Genomic DNA, 20,624 nt, shown 5'->3' with positions numbered 1-20,624 from the left:
CATAGTGAACTTGTTGTGTATACAGAATTGTCGTCAACTTTGTGTATACAAATTGATGTGGACTTTGTGTTTACAAAACATAGTGAACTTATTGTGTATACAGAATTGTCGTCAACTTTGTGTGTTCAAAACATAGTGAACTGTGTTGTATATCCTGTATGCAAAACTTACAAAATTTTGTTGCATATACTTGGTTATCATTGTTGTTTATTATTTTAGAGACTGAACTTTTTTTTGTTTTGTATACAAAACATAGTGAACACAAAAAACACTACATCACTAAAAGTCTGTATGACTTCTGTGTGTGGCTGAAGAACATTTACTTAACCATCATTAATCAGGTTCTGTCAAAAGTTAAAAGAATAACAACGAAAGATTAAACTTAATTCAATAGTTTTATTAAAGCCTAAAAAAATCACAATTTGACATGTAAACTTTGCCAAGATAAGCTAACGCTTTTACTGTTAAGAACAATTCGTTTTCATACTCTAAAAGTACTTAATTATCTGTCGATGTTTACATATAATGACTTACACCAGGTCATCCCAACCCCACAAAGATCGTTCCTTAAACTGGTCGGGTCATGGTAACCCCACAAAGATTGTACCTTAAACTGACCGAGTCATAGTCAGGTGGAAGTCAACGGTGACAAGATTATGTTTGGGGTTCTTGGTTGGGGAACATATGCTTGACTAGAACTTATTTGAAGGTCATTCTCCTCTCCAAGGTCAACACCAAACATCTTGTTAGTCATGCTTTTGACCTCACAAGAGGAAAGTTATCCTTGAAATTTATTGCAACAAAACTGAGTAGATAATATCATACCCAGTAATCTTCCCCATGGAATGACAACTTTGTGAACCAAGAACCGCAGACAAAAACTTTAACATTACAGATGGATCATCTTGTAGCACAATGAAAACAAGTTACAGAAGCCCTGTGGGAGAATATCTTTAGAATATCAATGACATCTTATCATATTTTTACAGAAAAAAATATAACTAATTAAATGAATATTATCTTAAACCTCAAAATTTTAAAATTTATTGCCCCGATGTCCGATATATTCATGTTAGGCACTGCAATGTAGCTACATAAACTAAATCAAAGCGGTCCCTTGGGAACATTGCATAGGAACTTCATGATATCTCAAACAAAGTATGTCCATTGATCATCCATAGTCTGCAAACATTTTGAGGATCTTGAGCTATTTTTTATCTGACAATGAGGGACACATAAAGTGATTTGTTCTGTAATTCTTCTTAAATGCACACAATAATCCTCTCATACACAAAGACAATACCAGGTAAGAACATAGATATTGATACATTCACAGCTATCTAAATACATGCTAGCACCATTATGAAATCAGTACATTATTAACTTTATCCCCCCTTTTTCCCACAATGACATCCTCCTGATCATGGACTGGAAGAATCCACTTTTTGATGAGAGGTAAAAGTACCTTCTAACCTGTATGGATTCTGTGTCGATCATCAGGGGAATTCATAATGGTTACTTGAGGAATCAGAAAACTTATGTCAGGGTGTTTCTGAACAAGGCACATGGATATCTTTTGACACACAATACATACAACAAAATATACATTAAGAATTTTAAAAGATCGTTTTTGTCAATAAACAAGCTGAAACCACTAATATTGGGTAGTGAATTCACGAGAGAAAAAAAGATGTTTTGATAATATATTTACTTGCTGACTCCTGTATGCAGGAACAAAACTGAATCGTGAACAATATTTTTCACAATCCAAAAAGATGATGCAAAGTTAAAAAAAAAATATATATATTGTTTAAAAAAAAACCGAGATATTGTAAAAGTCATTCTTTGGCAGTCAAAATTGATAAAAGAAATTGTTTAAAATGTTATGATTTAAATTTTGGGCATACAATTTAAATCCTGCTTAAAGTTGTCAAGATTTTGCTTGCCAAAGTACAAGTATACAACATACGAAATAGAAATAATTATAAATCACAACGTTCTTTATCCTCTCACGCAGACTTGACATCGACTAATTCTATTTCTAAGACTACCAGCTTTAATAGTTTCTGGTACCGGTTGTGAAAATGAGTTTATATCTCCGCGCTGGAGTGTCGCTAACCAGTAACCAAATGATGTGGCGTAATAATTACAGGTTCCCTTGCCATGACACTCGATCATCGGAGCTGAACGATAATCACGGAGACAAGATCCTGGGGACTGGAGACTCTGACCTGATCCCATACCTCCTGCTCCAGTAGACTGAAAGATTTCAGAAAAAACATTTGTATTAAACCTAATCACAAACACACAAAATGAAACGTTTTTTCCAAATTGGCTGCAAAGCATTATTAAGCATTTGATTTTATTTTATTGTTAATTTCTGTAAACTACTGATATTATCACCCACGATGCCCGGTGCCCTCTATATAAAATCAAGAACAAAAATGTTCTTTTTCTATGAATCAATTTTCCAAGTTGGTATAAATAATTCATTTCTATATTCTAAAAAAAATATGAATGTATGTCTTCTAGTATCAATTCAATCAAATTTGACTTTTTCCTTTTTTAAGTTTTAACATTTCTATTTTTACAAAAATCCTGTAAGGGAGTTAACTCTTACCATGAGGAAGCTGTATCCAATCCACATGCCTCTGTATCCGACTGGACAGTTGGGGATTTGTACTGTCTGACTATGGATGGCTACCACCTGTAGGAAACAAAGCACATAGTTTATGTTTAAGTTTAGAAAATGTAAGAAATGCTGCATTAAAGAATTTAATTTCTTGTTAAAAGATTTAGGATTAAAACAAATTCTTAAGAAATGTAGCCACTTGTTGTTTTGAAAGAAAGATTATTAATGTAATAGAAAGTGTCATTTATTATAATGACCTTGACCTTTATTGTGACCTTGTTATGATATTGATCTTCAAGATGTACATATATATATGAGTCTGACTTTACTTTGTTTTAAATAACCTTGGTTTTTCTCTTTTATATGATGTATATATAACCACAACTTTTTCTTCCTTCTACTCTACATATATGATGATGAAATTTCACCATATGTGTATATCTCACATCTACATTACCCCACTGTGTGTATTTACATCCTTGATTCTACCAACAGTGTGCACATGTGACCTTTCGAGTGTGTAATTATGACAGTGTGCACATGTGACCTTTCGAGTGTGTAAATATGACCTTGGCATTATCACAGTGTGCACATGTGACCTTTCGAGTGTGTAAATATGACCTTGATATTACCAGTTTGTACATGTGACCTTTAGAGTGTGTAAATATGACCTTGATATTACCAGTGTGTACATGTGACCTTTCGAGTGTGTAAATATGACCTTGATATTACCAGTGTGTACATGTGACCTTTCGAGTGTGTTAATATGACCTTGACATTACCACAGTGTGTACATGTGACATCAACATTGTGACAATGAGTACATATGACCTTGACATTACCAGTGTGTAAATATAACCTTGACATTTCACGTGTAAGAACATACGACTTGACACAGTATGTACATATGAGTTTATTTCTATGTAATAGCCATATTTACCTCTGAGGGCGCTTCACAGACGGAACATTTACTGATGTAGTTCTGTAGAGGTGGTCCAGTGATTGGCTCCATCATGGGGGTCATAGGTTCCTCTGTCGACAACCAATAACTGTAGTCGTTCCTGGCTGCTACATTACACACATTGTTGAGATTACAGAACATGATGGGCATCGTGCTGAACCTCCTCAGACAACTGCCAGGAGAGCCAAGGTCCTGGCCGTGAGATCGACCATTTCCAATTACATGGACCAAGGAGTATCCCTCCCACATTCTGTAGGTTCCCTCGGGACATTCAGGAGTGAGGGATGTCTGACTATGTCTAAAAAATAAAACGTAACACAAGGTTTATACCGGAATCTAACTAAGAAATCTAAGGCCTTTTTGGGGCCTTTTTAGGGCCTTGCCATGTAGATTCATTAAGGCCTTTAAAGATTTTTGACACATCACACCAATGAAAAAGTACTTGATAGTTTTACATTCAATTGTTAATTTTGGGTTTATTATCTCAGCGTTAAACATTTTTAAATACATTTTTTTTTATTCCTGTAGTATATGCACCGGTTTATATTACAAACTTATAAACTGTTCAAATGCCTGTTGATGCATGTTACCAGACAAAATAGTGTGTGACTTTAGAGCTGATGCATGTTACCAGTCAAAATAGTGCGTGACTTTAGAGCTGATACGTGTTACCAGTCAAAATAATGTGTGACTTTAGAGCTGATACGTGTTACCAGTCAAAATAATGCGTGACTTTAGAGCTGGTTTGTCCATTTTCTAAAGAACCATCAGTCTGCGACAAACTACAGAATGTATCATATTTGGAATCTGGTTAAATAACCCACTGGATACGGTTAACCCAACTGTGTTGGAACACCATGTGTTCCGTGTTAGTGGATCCTCAAAACATTGAATATAACATTGGAAACAGGAGCGAATATACAGAAATTATATATAAAGCGAATGTTATGGTTTCTTTTGAAATCCATGTAATTAACAGGGCAATAAACAACAAAATAAGGGAATCTATACAGAAACTATATTTAATGTCTATTGTAGTCAAATTTAGGGCCTTTTAAGGCGATTTTATCATTTTTAATGCTATTAAAGGCTGAGCCTTGTTTTATAGGCCTGTACAAACCCTGTAACAGTTTATTCGGACTGTTCTAACTGTTACAGGATTTTAAATTAAGGTTTAATCAATTAAATAACTGAACAATTATTCTGAAATTTTAAAATGTTGTTTAAATCTCTAAAATCTTCTGTTAAAATGTTCTAGAGAAGTCATAGAAAGAAAAAACACCTGGAAGTTTGACACGACCTCTGCAAATTTGTGGCAGACATATTATGTTGTTTTACAAGTGTCTGAAATTTGATCCAAATCCTTCACTGGATGAAGCCTCTAGAGTGCAGATTTTGAATATTCTAATTAAGATATTAGGGTCTTTTTAATTGTGTCAAGTTTGATCAAAAGCATACAACAATGAAGCCGTTGAAGTACTGACAACAAATTTTCTAAAAATAGTAATGGTGACCTTCACCTAACGGAAAGGAAAACCACAGTCTCCTTCCTCTTCCCCTGATTACACCAGCAGGGGACTTATAAGTATTTGTGTGTGGTGTGTGGTTACGAACATTTTTATGTACTCTGATATCTTACATTGAGAAGTAAAATCCTGCCGAGCCTCCGAGAGCTCCAGACCTTCCTGGTAATCCTGCGGGTCCTGGTTCACCTGGGTATCCATTACGTCCTGACTCTCCTACAATACCGTCCTCACCTGGAGTTCCCTTCATGCCTTTTAGACCTGGAAGACCGTTCAGCCCCGGTGATCCTTTGTCTCCGGACAAACCTGCCCTTCCTTCAAAACCTGCCACCAACGAAAAATTAATTTTTATTACAATATGTACAACTATTTTGTTATCCAACATCTATCAAAAAAAAAAAAAAAAAAAATAATGAAAAGAACCATACATATTACTAGGATGGTTGACACATAGGTCTCCCACAACTAATTCAGCCAATGGCTGTTCTTTTTCTGGATCTAGGTCTTAAAGAAAATGTACAAAATTATTGGGAATCAGATGTGCTGGCACTGTTATGAAGGGAACCATGTCAAACAAATTTAACCCCTGTGACCTTGAACATGGGTCAAGGTCATATCTTTTCACAATGTTTGTAGGACTACATCCTAGGAGCCTACCAGCTAGAAATCTTGATTTTAGACTTGTGATTATTGAGAAACAACTTACCTGGGGATCCTCGACGACCAGAATTACCGAACAATCCTGGTTCACCGGGTTGTCCCTTCTGTCCTTTGGGAGCTCGTGGTAACTGTGTGAAATCCACTGCACCAGCTTCTCCACGCTCTCCTTTGTATCCTGCAATTCAATAAAAAGAACATCAAATTTCCTCCTATTTTGTCAACCATGATATCAACAGTTAGTTCTATGTTACATCATGTTAAAATAAATACACTATCAACGGCAAGATAGACAAAAACAAAAAAGTACCATCAAATCCACGTTCTCCATCGAACCCTCTCAGTCCTGGTAATCCATCTTCTCCTCGATATCCAACAGAGCCAATTTCCCCTGGGAACCCTCTAATACCAGGCTCTCCCTTACCTCCTGGCATACCATCCAAACCAGGCAATCCCTGAAACGGAGAGTTTATAATCCTCATAAAAGTTACAGCATAATTTTTTTTAAATCATTTAAATGATTTTACCATTTATCTAACTCCATATTAGGCATGTGATATTTGCAATGACAAAGTTGATACAAATCCCCAAGAGCTAAGAGACTATAATCATTTTAATTGATATATCAACCCACCAATCAAATGAACAAGAGATATCATTGTGAGAAATGGTATAAAGTTTTCAGACAATTGGATAACTAACGAAGTTGGTGGAGCGACGATGTCAAAAACCTGGTTTTGTGTTAGTGACCTCAATTTTGACCCAAGGTACATGTAGTACAAGAGATGATGGTTATGAGTAATTGAAGAAGTTACTTGACAATTGGATATTTAATGAAATTGGTAGAGAGTACATGGAAAAAATATTGACAGTAATAGAGGCCTAGTAACCTTAATTTTGAAGCTTGGATGTTGAAATGGAAACTCCTTGTAAAAGAGATGATGGCTGTTTAAGTTTTAAGACATTTGGATGATTAATGAAATCAGAAGAGCATGGATGTAGCTTGGATTTGTACATATGAACGGCATATTCCTATATCCCCATGCCGACTCGTTGTTTAATTATTTATTTACACGGACAAGAGAGCAAGATTCTATTTATAGCTCAATATATATAGCCTCACAATCACATTTTAAGAATAGACTTACTGGAAATCCTGCTCTACCTGGGTCACCGACCCGACCTGTCTCCCCTGGAATGCCGTCAGGTCCACGATCACCTTTCATTCCTGGTAATCCACTCAGTCCAGGTCGCCCTTGGAAACCATCTTGTCCAGCAAAACCTGATAAGATTAAGGAAAACAATGAAGTAAATTAAAACTCTGTAAAATTAACAAACATGTCTAAAACATTCAAGCTATTTTCACTGAATGGAAGATAGTACTAGTGTACAAATTTAAAATTCTGATATTTTATTTTGACCATTGTCCTAGTCAGAACTAGTTTGAAGGTTTACAATTTGGCGTCTTGTAAGTATTACGCAGTTAACACTTCTACACATTTATTTGTATTTATTAGATATTTATTTTTCTACTTTTGACAGCTCATATAGCAAAATTAAAATCCCCTGCAATTATGACCAACTATACTGTCTATCTTTTTGTGTATAAATTAAACCCCAAACAGATCAATAAAACAAATCAAAATCAATTTAACTGCTATGATTTTACATTGTCTGTTTTATGAAGGCTAAAAAATAAATTTTTTATAGGACGGGAGGATTAGAAGGAATTAGAATAAACAATATGTATAAATCTTAGATATTAGAACATGTATACAAAGTCAAAGTAAGGTTTGATCAATATAAAAAGAGGAAGAGAGGAAACCTTTTTCTTACTTTTTTCTTTTCTTACAAGTCTTTCAATCATGAAATATGAATGGCAATGCCTACTGATAAATTGGCCCTACAACAATACCTTTGATCACTCAAAAATTGAGACTTGCCCTTGGCACTGACCTCATTTTGACATTTTCATTTCTTACATAATAAAGTAAAACATAGTATGTGTTGTTACCATCAAATCCTGGAGATCCTGGCTCTCCTCTAGTCCCTGCCTCCCCTGGGTAGGAGAATCCATTCTCGCCCCTCATTCCTTTCAGTCCAGGGAATCCTGGCAGTCCGGGGTTTCCCACTGGTCCCTTTTCTCCTGGAAAGCCATCTTCTCCTATTCCTCCGGGATCTCCCCTGGGTCCGATATCACCTATAAGTTAACAGTTAAATGCATGAAGGACAGAGTCCGATATAAGTTAACAGTTAAATGTATCAAGGACAGAGTCCGATATAAGTTAACAGTTAAATGTATCAAGGACAGAGTCCGATATCGCAGATAAAGTAGAAGTTAGAAGCGGAAATGTTTACAAAAATGGTTCTTTCTTGAGAGAATAAATCAAATTAAAAAAATTGTGCCACTCACCAAAAAGGACATCTTCACCACGCTCACCGGGTACACCATCCAACCCAATATCACCTGTAAACCAGATACAATGGATTCTACATTGATAGCTGCAATCACTTTATCTTCTGAGAGCCATTAGAAAATCCATGAATAATATTAACCATCTAAAAGTATACTCTTGAGATTGTTATTTTAAAGGGGTTCTGTTTTTTGCAATTTTTGTAGATGCATCAAAAATCTTTGTAAAATTATTCCTCATTTCATAATCTTCATAAAAACTTTACCCTTATGCTTCAAATTTTTTGGTAAAACAGTGAAAAATCAGCAGTAAAAAGTTACACAGTCCTAAATATAGTGGAGATAAGTCATAACTACATTTTGTTTTTTACACAAGTAGACAAGCAATTCATTAATATGAAAGTTTCAATTTTTTGTTATTTATTTGTTTCGATTTTGTTTGGTTTGCTTAATTTTTTTATTTCTTAACGACAGAAGATAGATAATGAGAATGAGAACTTACCAGGGCGACCGGGTTCTCCAGGTACGCCATCAAAACCATCCCTTCCTGGAACTCCAACCTGTCCACGCTCCCCTACAATACCTGACAGCCCATCGTCACCTGGTAACCCGATCAGACCAGGAACACCATCCTCACCACGATCACCATCCTGTCCTGAAATTCCAGGAAGTCCATCGAGACCAGGGTTTCCTGGGAAACCTGCATCACCACGTCCACCAAATGCTCCATCCTCTCCCGCAGGACCAACTTCTCCTGGAGATCCAACACCCCCACTTCTTCCTGCAAGTCCTGCCACTCCAGCTTGTCCCTGTAAAGACACAACATATCAATTTGAACATCTCTCAATTGCAACATTTATGATTATGATAAGTGCGACAAAATTTGTATAACAACATTTTATTATGTGAGCATTTTTATGGTGTTACTGATCTTTTTGTAACTATATTGATTTCATGTTCTGAGAACGCCCTAAACTAATATTAGTGGAGTGAAATAACATAGCATAATTGTGCTTCACTCTATCAAAATATAAGAAATGGTGTTATGAGTTATTTCTACTTTGTAATTCTACCCACAGGTATTCATATTTCAGACATAAACAGCAATGTCATACTTGATAATACACCAGGGAAAACACAAAAAGTTAACTTGGATTTGACAAGTATTGTACAGCCCGCAGTTTGTATGTTTTTTGAAAAAATTCAATCGAAAACAGATGAGGACAAGAGCTCCGCAAGCGGGAGCATGATATACCTATCATGTAGCAGATTTCATAAAATTCCATTGATAAATAAAGGCTTGAGAGCACTAACAAGGAAAAGTTAATGGACGTATGTATGTCCATACATATGTACAGTGCATTGTATACCATAATACGACCCGTCGTTGACGGGCGTATAATAAATACAGGAATGACGATATACCTTTACTCCTTTAAGTCCACCGACTCCTGGACGGCCATCTTCTCCGTTTTCCCCCTTAATGCCTGGCCTGCCTGTACGGCCCGTCTCTCCATCTATTCCATTGAATCCTGCCTCTCCCTTCAACCCTTCAAATCCTGAATAAAGAAGCATTTCCTATGAGATTCATCAAACACGAATTCAAACTTTGACTGATAAATGACATCATAATTAATCATATTACAAATATTTTTATGCAAATCTATAACATTGTTTGTTTTTTTGTTGGGTTTATCATCCCATGAACAGCCAAAGTCATTTTGAGGTTAAAGGTCTCCTAGCATATGTTCTAGTAGGTGACAGCCTCACTGAACAACTTCCATAGCAATTAGGGTAAAGTGTCTTGCCCATGGACATAACCATGACAGTACAAAGCAGTCCTTTTCTCAGCTTTCTAAGAAGCCACCTCCACAAGTAGGTCGAGTCAAACCAAGGAAATCAAGATTTTCACCAGATGTTGGCACTCTGACTGACTGGCTATCGAGCCCCTTAACATAGATGTATTCAGTAGCCTTCATATTAAATTTGCTAAAATGGAGCATCACAGAGATTATCTTGAACATTGTGTCAGAACAGACCAGGCTCAGAAATCTTTTAGATGTTTTATCTCTCTATTCCGCATCGTGATGGAATTGTAAGAGCCAATCAGACGCTTAATTCAGGTGATCACTATGGCAGGTTTGACTGTAGATGTTAGTGTAGACTCTGGTACATTGAACATTTAAACATCTATTCCTCCATTCATAGTCTACTATTGGTGACGTCAGATATTTATATATCATGTATAACGTCTTTAATGTAGTTACGTCTCCAGGCAAGGCACAGGATTTGTACTTTATACCTAAATATTTGTATTTCAAATATGTTCTTTATGATGACGACATGCCTCAGTGCTGAAACAATTCAACCCTTCATCCAGCAAGACATTGTTACAGTCATTTTTACCCATTAAAGAATCTTTAAATTGACAGGCTAACTTACCACAAGGCTTTCGCCACATTATGTGTGAAATTGATGGTGAAACTTACCTGGGCGTCCCATTTCACCCATTAGTCCCTTTATACCCTTCAGTCCATCAAAGCCAGGAAAGCCCTTAGGACCAGGTCTCCCCACACGGCCTGTAAAGGTCATGTGACACTTCAGTTAGACAGGTTAAAATACTAGAGAATACATTTTATTAATATGCCATGAAAACTACAATTTAAAAATAAAATCGAAAGAACGATCAAATATAACCAAGAGAGATATCTATAGAGACCATTTAAAAAGTAGACGTAAGATAAACCCAGATGTTCCAAAAGAGTAAGTGTCTTCTTTTTCATCACTGATAACATCTGTGTAAATCTATGCAATGTACACACAATTTTTACCAATCATACTAATAAGTATCAAAAGCAGTTGTATTTCTTTTGTACAAGAATATGTCATTATGACGACATTACAAGGTGACATATCTCTGTAAGACCTACCGTTCTCGCCTGGCCTGGAGCTACCAATCTCACCAGGCAGGCCCTTCAGCCCATTGGCTCCCCTCCGACCGTCCAAACCAGGGGCTCCAGGTAATCCTACAACAAGGTCAATATGTCAAGGTCACCATGCACAATGATAAAGGAAGATATTGAAATACATGTATTTAAGGCTGTGTTTCCTTCACTTTATATATATTCCTGATTTCTGTTAAAATAAAGTAAAAATAATACACAAAGTGAACAGGGCACCCATAGATAAGCCAGTGTCATCAGGAAATGAAGCATCAATATTTCAAAAGTTGTCAAGTGTGACCTTTGACCTTGACTGATGACCTTCAAAATCTAATCAAAACTTGAAACCATAATGTGAATATATCCCCTCTCCTTCATAAGTCTGTGTGTAGGGGGTAAGGGCGGAGTTTAAATTACAACCTCATTGATGATTATTTCAGCATCAGTTTCTGTACAATTTCTTATCTACCTCATTGTTGACAATACACAAATCTTACCTCTCAGGCCTGGATCACCAGTCAGCCCAGGAAGTCCTGGTAACCCTGCTGGTCCCATGATGCCCGGGAAACCATCAGGTCCTGGAAGGCCAGCTTCTCCCTTAGGTCCATACTGTCCAATACCGCCGGGGACACCAGCAAACCCTGCAGGCCCTACACTTCCTGTAATACAAGGGGACGGTGTTGTTATAGAGCTAACACTTATTGGCTGGTGACTAAAATATTTCAATAAATTATCTACATAACTTCATAACATTTTCATAACTGAATTGGTAGTGAAAATGTAACACATCACTGTTTATATTGTCCTACAGTATACAATGTATAAGCACCTTAAATACAACACTAGTTTTTCATTGTCTTTATTTTCCCAGTTTGCAATGTTGTACAAGCTCAATAAGCGTAACAAAACACTAAAAATATAAAATGCAGCCTTCGTGTGAGGCAGTGCAGACGCAACGCAGAAACTGTAAACAATGTGACGTCATCAGAATTGTATATTTTACATGAATACACTAATGAGCAACAGAATGTGGCCCAACATTATCCCACATGCAAATATTTTGATTTTGATTGAGGAAATATTAAGTGAATTTTTTATTTGTTTTAATATTTTAAACAAGAGAACATACTTCCATGTGGATAAAGTTGATATTAAAACAACCAGAATCCTCTTTATCTGGTTAATAAATGCTTCAATGAATCAACTTTAATTTAATCTTCAATCTCAATATAGTGTTAGTGTTACCGACCAATGTGAAAAAGCCATTGATGATGTTGATGATACAACCCAAGTTATCGCAGAGCCTAAATACTTTCTGTACACTAATGACATGTTACCAAGGAGATTTTTTATTCCTGTGGAGTTACTGTGTTACCATGGAGACTGAGTGGTCCTGTAGACTTTACCGTGTTACCATGGAGACTGAGTGGTCCCCGTAGATTTTATCATGTTACCATGGAGATTGAGTGGTCACTGTAGGTTTTACCCTGTAACCATGGAGACTGAGTGGTCCCTGTAGACTTTACCGTGTTACGATGGAGACTGATTGGTCCCTGTAGACTTTACCGTGTTACCATGGAGACTGGTTGGTCCCTGTAGAATTTACCGTGTTACCATGGAGACTGAGTGGTCCCTGTAGAATTTACCGTGTTACCATGGAGACTGAGTGGTCCCTGTAGAATTTACCGTGTTACCATGGAGACTGAGTGGTCCCTGTAGAATTTACCGTGTTACCATGGAGACTGAGTGATCCCTGTAGACTTTACCGTGTTACGATGGAGACTGATTGGTCCCTGTAGACTTTACCGTGTTACCATTGAGACTGAGTGGTCCCTGTAGAATTTACTGTGTTACCATGGAGACTGAGTGATCCCTGTAGACTTTACTGTGTTACCATGGAGACTGATTGGTCCCTGTAGACTTTACCATGTTACCATTAAGTCCAGATGATCCATTATGACTTACCTCTTCTACCTTTGAGACCTGGCAACCCAGGTGAACCAGGCTGACCATCAAATCCAGATCCTCCTATATCTCCCTTGAAGCCTTTTAATCCTGTCAAATACAAACATTTGTAAATATAAAAACAAAATTATGAATAAATCACAAATATTTATCCCCCAACCACCACCGCCTTTTTAAAAATATACAAGAAGTTTTACTACAATGATTGTATGTTTAAGCTATCTTAGTTTCTTAAATCTTGATCCTTTGTATTTTTTTAAACTGAATGCCCCCACAGTTATCTCCCCTTTACCTGCTAGTCCAGGAAGTCCCTGCAGCCCTCTTTCTCCTCGAGATCCTCGTAATCCATTTTCACCATCAGGTCCTGGTAATCCTGGCCGTCCTGTTACACCTCTCTCTCCCTCCACACCATTCCTACCAGGCAGACCGCCGTCACCCGGGGCACCATTCAGTCCAGGGAAACCTGAAAAAGGTCAAGAGTTCTCCTCAGTATATGACCCACATATAAATCTGATATATTACTGAGGTATATTCCCGAAATCTTGATCGCTGCTGAAGATTAAGAACTAAGATTTACAATGTAGCATACACCATCGTCTCTAGCCAGTAATCAACCTATACAAACCTTTCTGTCCAGCACGGCCACGACTTCCAGCTGGGCCTCTGATTCCCGACAAACCACTTTCGCCAGGACGACCAGATAATCCAGGAGTGCCTGGGCGACCTGGTACACCTGCAAAACCTGAAAAAAAAAAACACACTTTCAGTTGTGTGAAAGACTTTATGTAACTCAGTACAATATCAATTAAATCTGCTACATCCTCATGGAAAATAACTGCTCTCCAACTTTTTATTTCACAATTTTTCCTTTCAGGCGATTTTGGATGACAATAGATCCACTTTATATATACCTTTCCCTCCTTTGAGTCCTGCCAGTCCTGGGAATCCCACTCGGCCATTCTCTCCTGGGAATCCATCTTCTCCTGGTAGGCCTGGTAACCCTGATTCTCCTCTTAACCCTGGTACCAAGACATTGGGTGTGTTACCGGGATAGCCTTGGTCTCCCTATAAGGAAATAAAACCAATTAGATAAAAAAAAAGAATTATACTTTTTGGAAGATTATTTTCTATACAGGAAGGACTGTTGAGTCTCCCTCCTATATAGGGAGGACTGGCGAGTCTCCCTTCTATACAGGGAGGACTGGTGAGTCTCCCTCCTATATAGGGAGGACTGTCGAGTCTCCCTCCTATACAGGGAGGACTGGTGAGTCTCCCTCCTATACAGAAAGGACTGGTGAGTCTCCCTCCTATATAGCAAGAACAGGCGAGTCTCCCTCCTATATAGGGAGGACTGGTGAGTCTCCCTCCTATATAGGGAGGACTGGCGAGTCTCCCTCCTATACAGGGAGGACTGGTGAGTCTCCCTCCTATACAGGGAGGACTGTTGAGTCTCCCTCCTATATAGGGAGGACTGTTGAGTCTCCCTCCTATATAGGGAGGACTGGTGAGTCTCCCTCTTATACAGGGAGGACTGTTGAGTCTCCCTCCTATATAGGGAGGACTGTTGAGTCTCCCTCCTATATAGAAAGGACTGTCGAGTCTCCCTCCTATACAGGGAGGACTGGTGAGTCTCCCTCCTATATAGGGAGGACTGGTGAGTCTCCCTCCAATACAAGGAGGACTGGTGAGTCTCCCTCTTATATAGGGAGGACTGGTGAGTCTCCCTCCTATACAGGGAGGACTGGTGAGTCTCCCTCCTATATAGGGAGGACTGGTGAGTCTCCCTCCTATATAGGGAGGACTGATGAGTCTCCCTCCTATACAGGGAGGACTGGTGAGTCTCCCTCCTATATAGGGAGGACTGGTGAGTCTCCCTCCTATATAGGGAGGACTGGCGAGTCTCCCTCCTATATAGCGAGGACTGGTGAGTCTCCCTCCTATACATGGAGGACTGGTGAGTCTCCCTCCTATATAGGGAGGACTGGTGAGTCTCCCTCCTATATAGGGAGGACTGGCGAGTCTCCCTCCTATATAGGGAGGACTGGTGAGTCTCTCTCCTATACAGGGAGGACTGGTGAGTCTCCCTCCTATACATGGAGGACTGGTGAGTCTCCCTCCTATATAGGGAGGACTGGCGAGTCTCCCTCCTATATAGGGAGGACTGGTGAGTCTCTCTCCTATACAGGGAGGACTGGTGAGTCTCCCTCCTATATAGGGAGGACTGGTGAGTCTCCCTCCTATACAGGGAGGACTGGTGAGTCTCCCTCCTATACAGAAAGGACTGGTGAGTCTCCCTCCTATATAGGGAGGACTGGTGAGTCTCCCTCCTATACAGGGAGGACTGGTGAGTCTCCCTCCTATATAGGGAGGACTGGCGAGTCTCCCTCCTATATAGGGAGGACTGGCGAGTCTCCCTCCTATATAGGGAGGACTGGCGAGTCTCCCTCCTATACAGGGAGGACTGGTGAGTCTCCCTCCTATACAGGGAGGACTGGTGAGTCTCCCTCCTATATAGGGAGGACTGGTGAGTCTCCCTCCTATACAGGGAGGACTGGCGAGTCTCCCTCCTATACAGGGAGGACTGGCGAGTCTCCCTCCTATACAGGGAGGACTGGTGAGTCTCCCTCCTATAAATTGAAGATTGTTGAGTCACCCTCCTATAGGGAGGACTACTTACTTTGAGTCCAGGGAAGCCATCAATGCCATTTCCTCCCCGCTGGCCTTTGACCCCAGGAATTCCATCACGACCAGCCTGTCCAGGCAAACCAGGGTATCCCTTAGGTCCAATACGTCCCCTCTCTCCAATAACTCCATTTCTCCCATCATCTCCTGGGATACCAACCCTACCAGACTCCCCAATAATGCCATCATCTCCCGAATCTCCAGCCATACCTGTTTAGCAGAAAAGGTACATGTTATACTGCCAGGCCTACTTTATTGTAATAGGTTGTTAACTGTGACCTATAATAAGTTAAGTGTGACCTGTAATAGGTTAACAGTAACCTGTAGTAAGTTAACTGTGACCTGTAATAAGTGTCATATGTAATAAATAAACTGTGACCTGTAAAAGGTTAACTGTGACCTCTAATAAGTTAAGTGTGACCTCTAATAAGTTAAGCGTGACATGTAATAAGTGAACTGTGGCCTCTTATAAGTTAATTGTCTCCTGAAATGAAGTAACTGTGACCTGTAAAAGATTAACATTGGCCTGTAATAAGTTAAGTGTGACATGTAAAAAGTTAACTGTGACCTGTAGTAAGTTAACTGTGACCTGTAGTAAGTTAAGTGTGACCTGTAGTAAGTTAAGTGTGACCTGTAGTAAGTTAAGTGTGACCTGTAGTAAGTTAACTGTGACCTATAGTAAGTTAACTGTGACCTGTAGTAAGTTAAGTGTGACCTGTAGTAAGTTAACTGTGACCTGTAGTAAGTTAACTGTGACCTATAGTAAGTTAACTGTGACCTGTAGTAAGTTAAGTGTGACCTGTAGTAAGTTAAGTGTGACCTGTAGTAAGTTAACTGTGACCTATAGTAAGTTAACTGTGACCTGTAGTAAGTTAACTGTGACCCGTAGTTAGTTAACTGTGACCTGTAGTAATTAAGTGTGACCTGTAGTAATTAAGTGTGACCTGTAATAAGTTAAGTGTGACCTGTAGTAAGTTAAGTGTGACCTGTAAAAAGTTAACTGTGACCTGTAGTAAGTTAACTGTGACCTGTAGTAAGTTAACTGTGACCTGTAGTAAGTTAAGTGTGACCTGTAGTAAGTTAACTGTGACCTGTAATAAGTAAAGTGTGACCTGTTATAAGTTAACTGTGACCTGTCGTAAATTAACTGTGACCTGTAGTAATTAAGTGTGACCTGTGATAAGTTAACTGTGACCTGTAGTAAGTTAACTGTGATCTGTAATAAGATCAGTGTGACCTGTTATCAATTAAACTATGTCGTAGTTAAAACAAGAGGCCCATGGGGCCTGTATCGCTCACCTGGTTGGATTTGACCAAATGTCAAAATAATGTTCATGTTCAATTCCTTTTGTTTGTTAACCTCAAACAATGCTATTTATGGTTATAGCGTGGGGATCCCAACTGCTTTAAAGAAATAATGAAGTCCAGACTCTCTGAGTTTACAACATGCATTTATAACTTTATGACTAGTAGTGATTTAAAGGAATTACCTCTATTTCCCATATGGGGCCCCGCCCCTTTTGCCCCTCGGGGGTCAGAGTCACCATTTATGCAAAATCTGTTCCTCTTCCCCCAAGAATGTTTCTTACCAAATTGGGTTCAAATCCATTCATAACTTTATGACTAGTAGCGATTTTAAGGAATTACCTCTATTTCCCCATTAGGCCCCGCCCCTTTGGCCCCTTGGGGGTCAGAGTCACCATTTATGCAAAATCTGTTCCCCTTCCCCAAAGAATGTTTCTTACTAAATTGGGTTCAAATCCATTGATAAATTTATGACTAGTAGCGATTTAAAGGAATTACCTCTGTTTCCCATATGGGGCCCCGCCCCTTTGGCCCCTCGGGGGTCAGAGTCACCATTTATGCAAAATCTGTTCCCCTTCCCCAAAGGATGTTTCTTATTAAATTGGGTTCAAATCCATTCATAACTTTATGACTAGTAGAGATTTGAAGGAATTACCTCTATTTCCCCATTAGGCCCCACCCCTCAGGCCCCTTGGGGGTCAGAGTCACCATTTATGCAAAATCTGTTCCCCTTCCCCAAAGAATGTTTCTGACCAAATTGGGTTCAAATCCATTCATAACTTTATGAATAGTAGCGATTTGAAGGAATTACCTCTATTTCCCCATTAGGCGCCGCCCCTTTGGCCCCTTGGGGGTCAGAGTCACCATTTATGCAAAATCTGTTCCCCTTCTCCAAAGGATGTTTCTGACCAAATTGGGTTCAAATCCATTCATAACTTTATGACTAGTAGCGATTTAAAGGAATTGCCTCAATTTCCCCTATTGGGCCCCGCCCCTCAGGCCCCTTGGGGGTCAGAGTAACCATTTATGCAAAATCTGTTCCCCTTTCCTGAAGGATGTTTCTGACCAAATTGGGTTCAAATCCATTCATAACTTTATGACTAGTAGCGATTTGAAGGAATTACCTCTATTTCCCCTAATGGGCCCGCCCCTTTGGCCCCTTGGGGGTCAGAGTAACCATTTATGCAAAATCTGTTCCCCTTCCCCAAAGGATGTTTCTGACCAAATTGGGTTCAAATCCATTCATAACTTTATGACTAGTAGCGATTTGAAGGAATTACCTCTATTTCCCCATTAGGCCCCGCCCCTTTGGCCCCTTGGGGGTCAGAGTCACCATTTATGCAAAATCTGTTCCTCTTCTCCAAAGAATGTTTCTGACCAAATTGGGTTCAAATCCATTCATAACTTTATGACTAGTAGCGATTTAAAGGAATTGCCTCAATTTCCCCTATTGGGCCCCGCCCCTCAGGCCCCTTGGGGGTCAGAGTCACCATTTATGCAAAATCTGATCCCCTTCTGCCAAGGATGTTTCTGACCAAATTTGGTCAAAATCCATTAAGAACTTTTTGACTAGTAGCGATTTGAAGCAAATGTTGACGGACGGACGACGGACGCCGGACGCCGGACGCTGCACCATAGCAATAAGTGTGACCTGTAGTAAGTTAACTGTGACCTGTAGTAAATTAACTGTGACCTGTAGTAATTAACTGTGACCTGTAATAAGTTAAATGTGACCTGTAGTAAGTTAACTGTGACCTGTAATAAGATAAGTGTGACCTGTTATCAATTAAACTATGTCTTAGTTAAAAAAATGCAAAAGTCTTATATTTCTTATATTTATATTTTTATCTTATTTTTCAGGTAGGTAATACAGTAGGGATTTCATTTAGAGGTACAGTACTGAGCAGACATAAAAACTGCTGATTTTCTATACATATGCAGGAAGATTTTGTGTTCAGATCTAACTTCTGTTAGGTTAACGCTGGGCTTGTTACAAGACTTATCATTGATGGAAAAAATAATACCATTTTTCTAAATCAAAACAAATCTTTTACAGAAAACAATGCCACATTGGAATAGTGTGTTACACATCTAGCCCAGAATTACTAGGGATTCTATCGTCATATACTGGTGCATAGCTCGTTTGATTTCTCTAGGCCTCATGCAACAGAGGGCATTACTTATACCGATGCCTCCCATAAGAATTGAACCCGGACCTCGGCTTACTTGACAAACACAGTAATAAGTTAAAGAGAAATCCTGCCTAGATGAGTCAGCAGATACCAGCTGGTAATACTGTGGTTACAGGAGTAAAATATAATCAGCTATTTAATTTTACTAATCAGTAAGGAACACTCCATACATATATACAGCTCTGAAATTACTTGAGGTTACGCTGTACAGATATTTACGACAGACATTTTTCAACAAACATGAATGTTCTAAAACCTGATTAAAAAACTAAAAAAATATTCGAAACTTGCTCGGTATCTGTGAACTTGTCACAGCACTGCATGAGATTATTTTATGCATGAAATGAAATTTATACCGAAACGCTGCCATCAGCATAAATTATCCTTGCAACTTAAAAAGTTCCATGATCCCATATACCAAATTAACATAACTTACCTTTGCGACCTGGAAGGCCCATCATGCCGTCAATTCCTGGCCTGCCTGATATTCCAACATCACCTTTGATTCCCGGGATAAGGATCGGTAGACCTGGTTCTCCTTTAGGTCCTGTACAACAAAGGATAATGTGTCATTGTAATCCTTTGTCAGGTTATGTAACACACGTCTACCCCGACTATACTAGTTAACACACTACACATTTACAAACTTTGTCCATGATCCAGGTAGTTTATGATATATTCGTTAAAAGGTAAACTACAGAGAATTCTGATCGAAGGGCCGCATCAAATATCTGTATCATTTTTATAAGCAAATGTGTTGGCATAGCCTCGATCTGAATTCTCTGAACTCTTTAGTTCAATCATGATCCTCAAGACATAAGATATTCATCTAATATCCATTTTACCAGTAAGAAGAATTTATGTTGCTTATTCACTCAAAGTGCTATAATTGCACAGGTATAGCCGAAAAAAAAATTCTATTAAATGTTGTGTTTTTTTTGTTTTTTTTTATGACTCAGGTAATCCAAATAAGATTAATTGACAAAAAAGATTTTGTCCATCTTTGAGTTATTTCCCTCATCATATATAGAGTAAAAAGTCTTAAGGGCTGTTATAAAGTGGTCGTTATAGACAGGGGGTTGTTATATACAGGTGGTTGTTAGAGCAGGTTTGACTGTATTTTAATCTTTCATTATTACACAATTATACATAATTCCTGGATACCTGTGTTGACTTCTTTTTTTAAATTATTGGACCATTTTCATCATTTTTTTAACTTCTCAAACTCCAAACAAAGATTCTTTCAATTACAATTCATACAAGATGAGATCAAGTTGCTATGATCAGGTTTTCTTAAAACCATTTTCATATTGGGAACCTACAATTTTTCTTCATTTGTACAGCTTGTTGTG

General features: G+C 38.7%; 1 protein-coding gene across 1 annotated transcript in view; it reads right to left on the bottom strand.

Moving 5' to 3' along the window:
• Positions 1–381: 381 nt before the first annotated feature.
• Positions 382–20,624, bottom strand: part of LOC117342128 (collagen alpha-5(IV) chain-like) — a 39,658-nt gene continuing 19,415 nt past the window's right edge. The window contains exons 21-40 of the mRNA XM_033904137.1: positions 19,709–19,819; positions 15,771–15,985; positions 14,005–14,158; positions 13,719–13,835; positions 13,386–13,556; positions 13,094–13,183; positions 11,626–11,787; positions 11,117–11,212; positions 10,676–10,765; positions 9,612–9,745; positions 8,689–8,995; positions 8,187–8,240; positions 7,788–7,973; positions 6,922–7,055; positions 6,084–6,228; positions 5,823–5,951; positions 5,233–5,440; positions 3,573–3,891; positions 2,621–2,707; positions 382–2,259 (exon numbers count right to left, since the gene is read on the bottom strand). Coding sequence (XP_033760028.1) covers positions 2,002–2,259; positions 2,621–2,707; positions 3,573–3,891; positions 5,233–5,440; positions 5,823–5,951; positions 6,084–6,228; positions 6,922–7,055; positions 7,788–7,973; positions 8,187–8,240; positions 8,689–8,995; positions 9,612–9,745; positions 10,676–10,765; positions 11,117–11,212; positions 11,626–11,787; positions 13,094–13,183; positions 13,386–13,556; positions 13,719–13,835; positions 14,005–14,158; positions 15,771–15,985; positions 19,709–19,819 — 3,167 coding nt within the window. The 3' untranslated portion in view covers positions 382–2,001. The remainder of the gene's footprint in view (positions 2,260–2,620; positions 2,708–3,572; positions 3,892–5,232; positions 5,441–5,822; positions 5,952–6,083; positions 6,229–6,921; positions 7,056–7,787; positions 7,974–8,186; positions 8,241–8,688; positions 8,996–9,611; positions 9,746–10,675; positions 10,766–11,116; positions 11,213–11,625; positions 11,788–13,093; positions 13,184–13,385; positions 13,557–13,718; positions 13,836–14,004; positions 14,159–15,770; positions 15,986–19,708; positions 19,820–20,624) is intronic.

Source organism: Pecten maximus, chromosome 14 (genome assembly GCF_902652985.1).
Source record: "Pecten maximus chromosome 14, xPecMax1.1, whole genome shotgun sequence".
In the NCBI taxonomy this organism is placed as follows: domain Eukaryota; kingdom Metazoa; phylum Mollusca; class Bivalvia; order Pectinida; family Pectinidae; genus Pecten; species Pecten maximus.
Note: the sequence above shows the minus strand (reverse complement) of the source record. Positions and strands in the feature narration are given on the sequence as shown.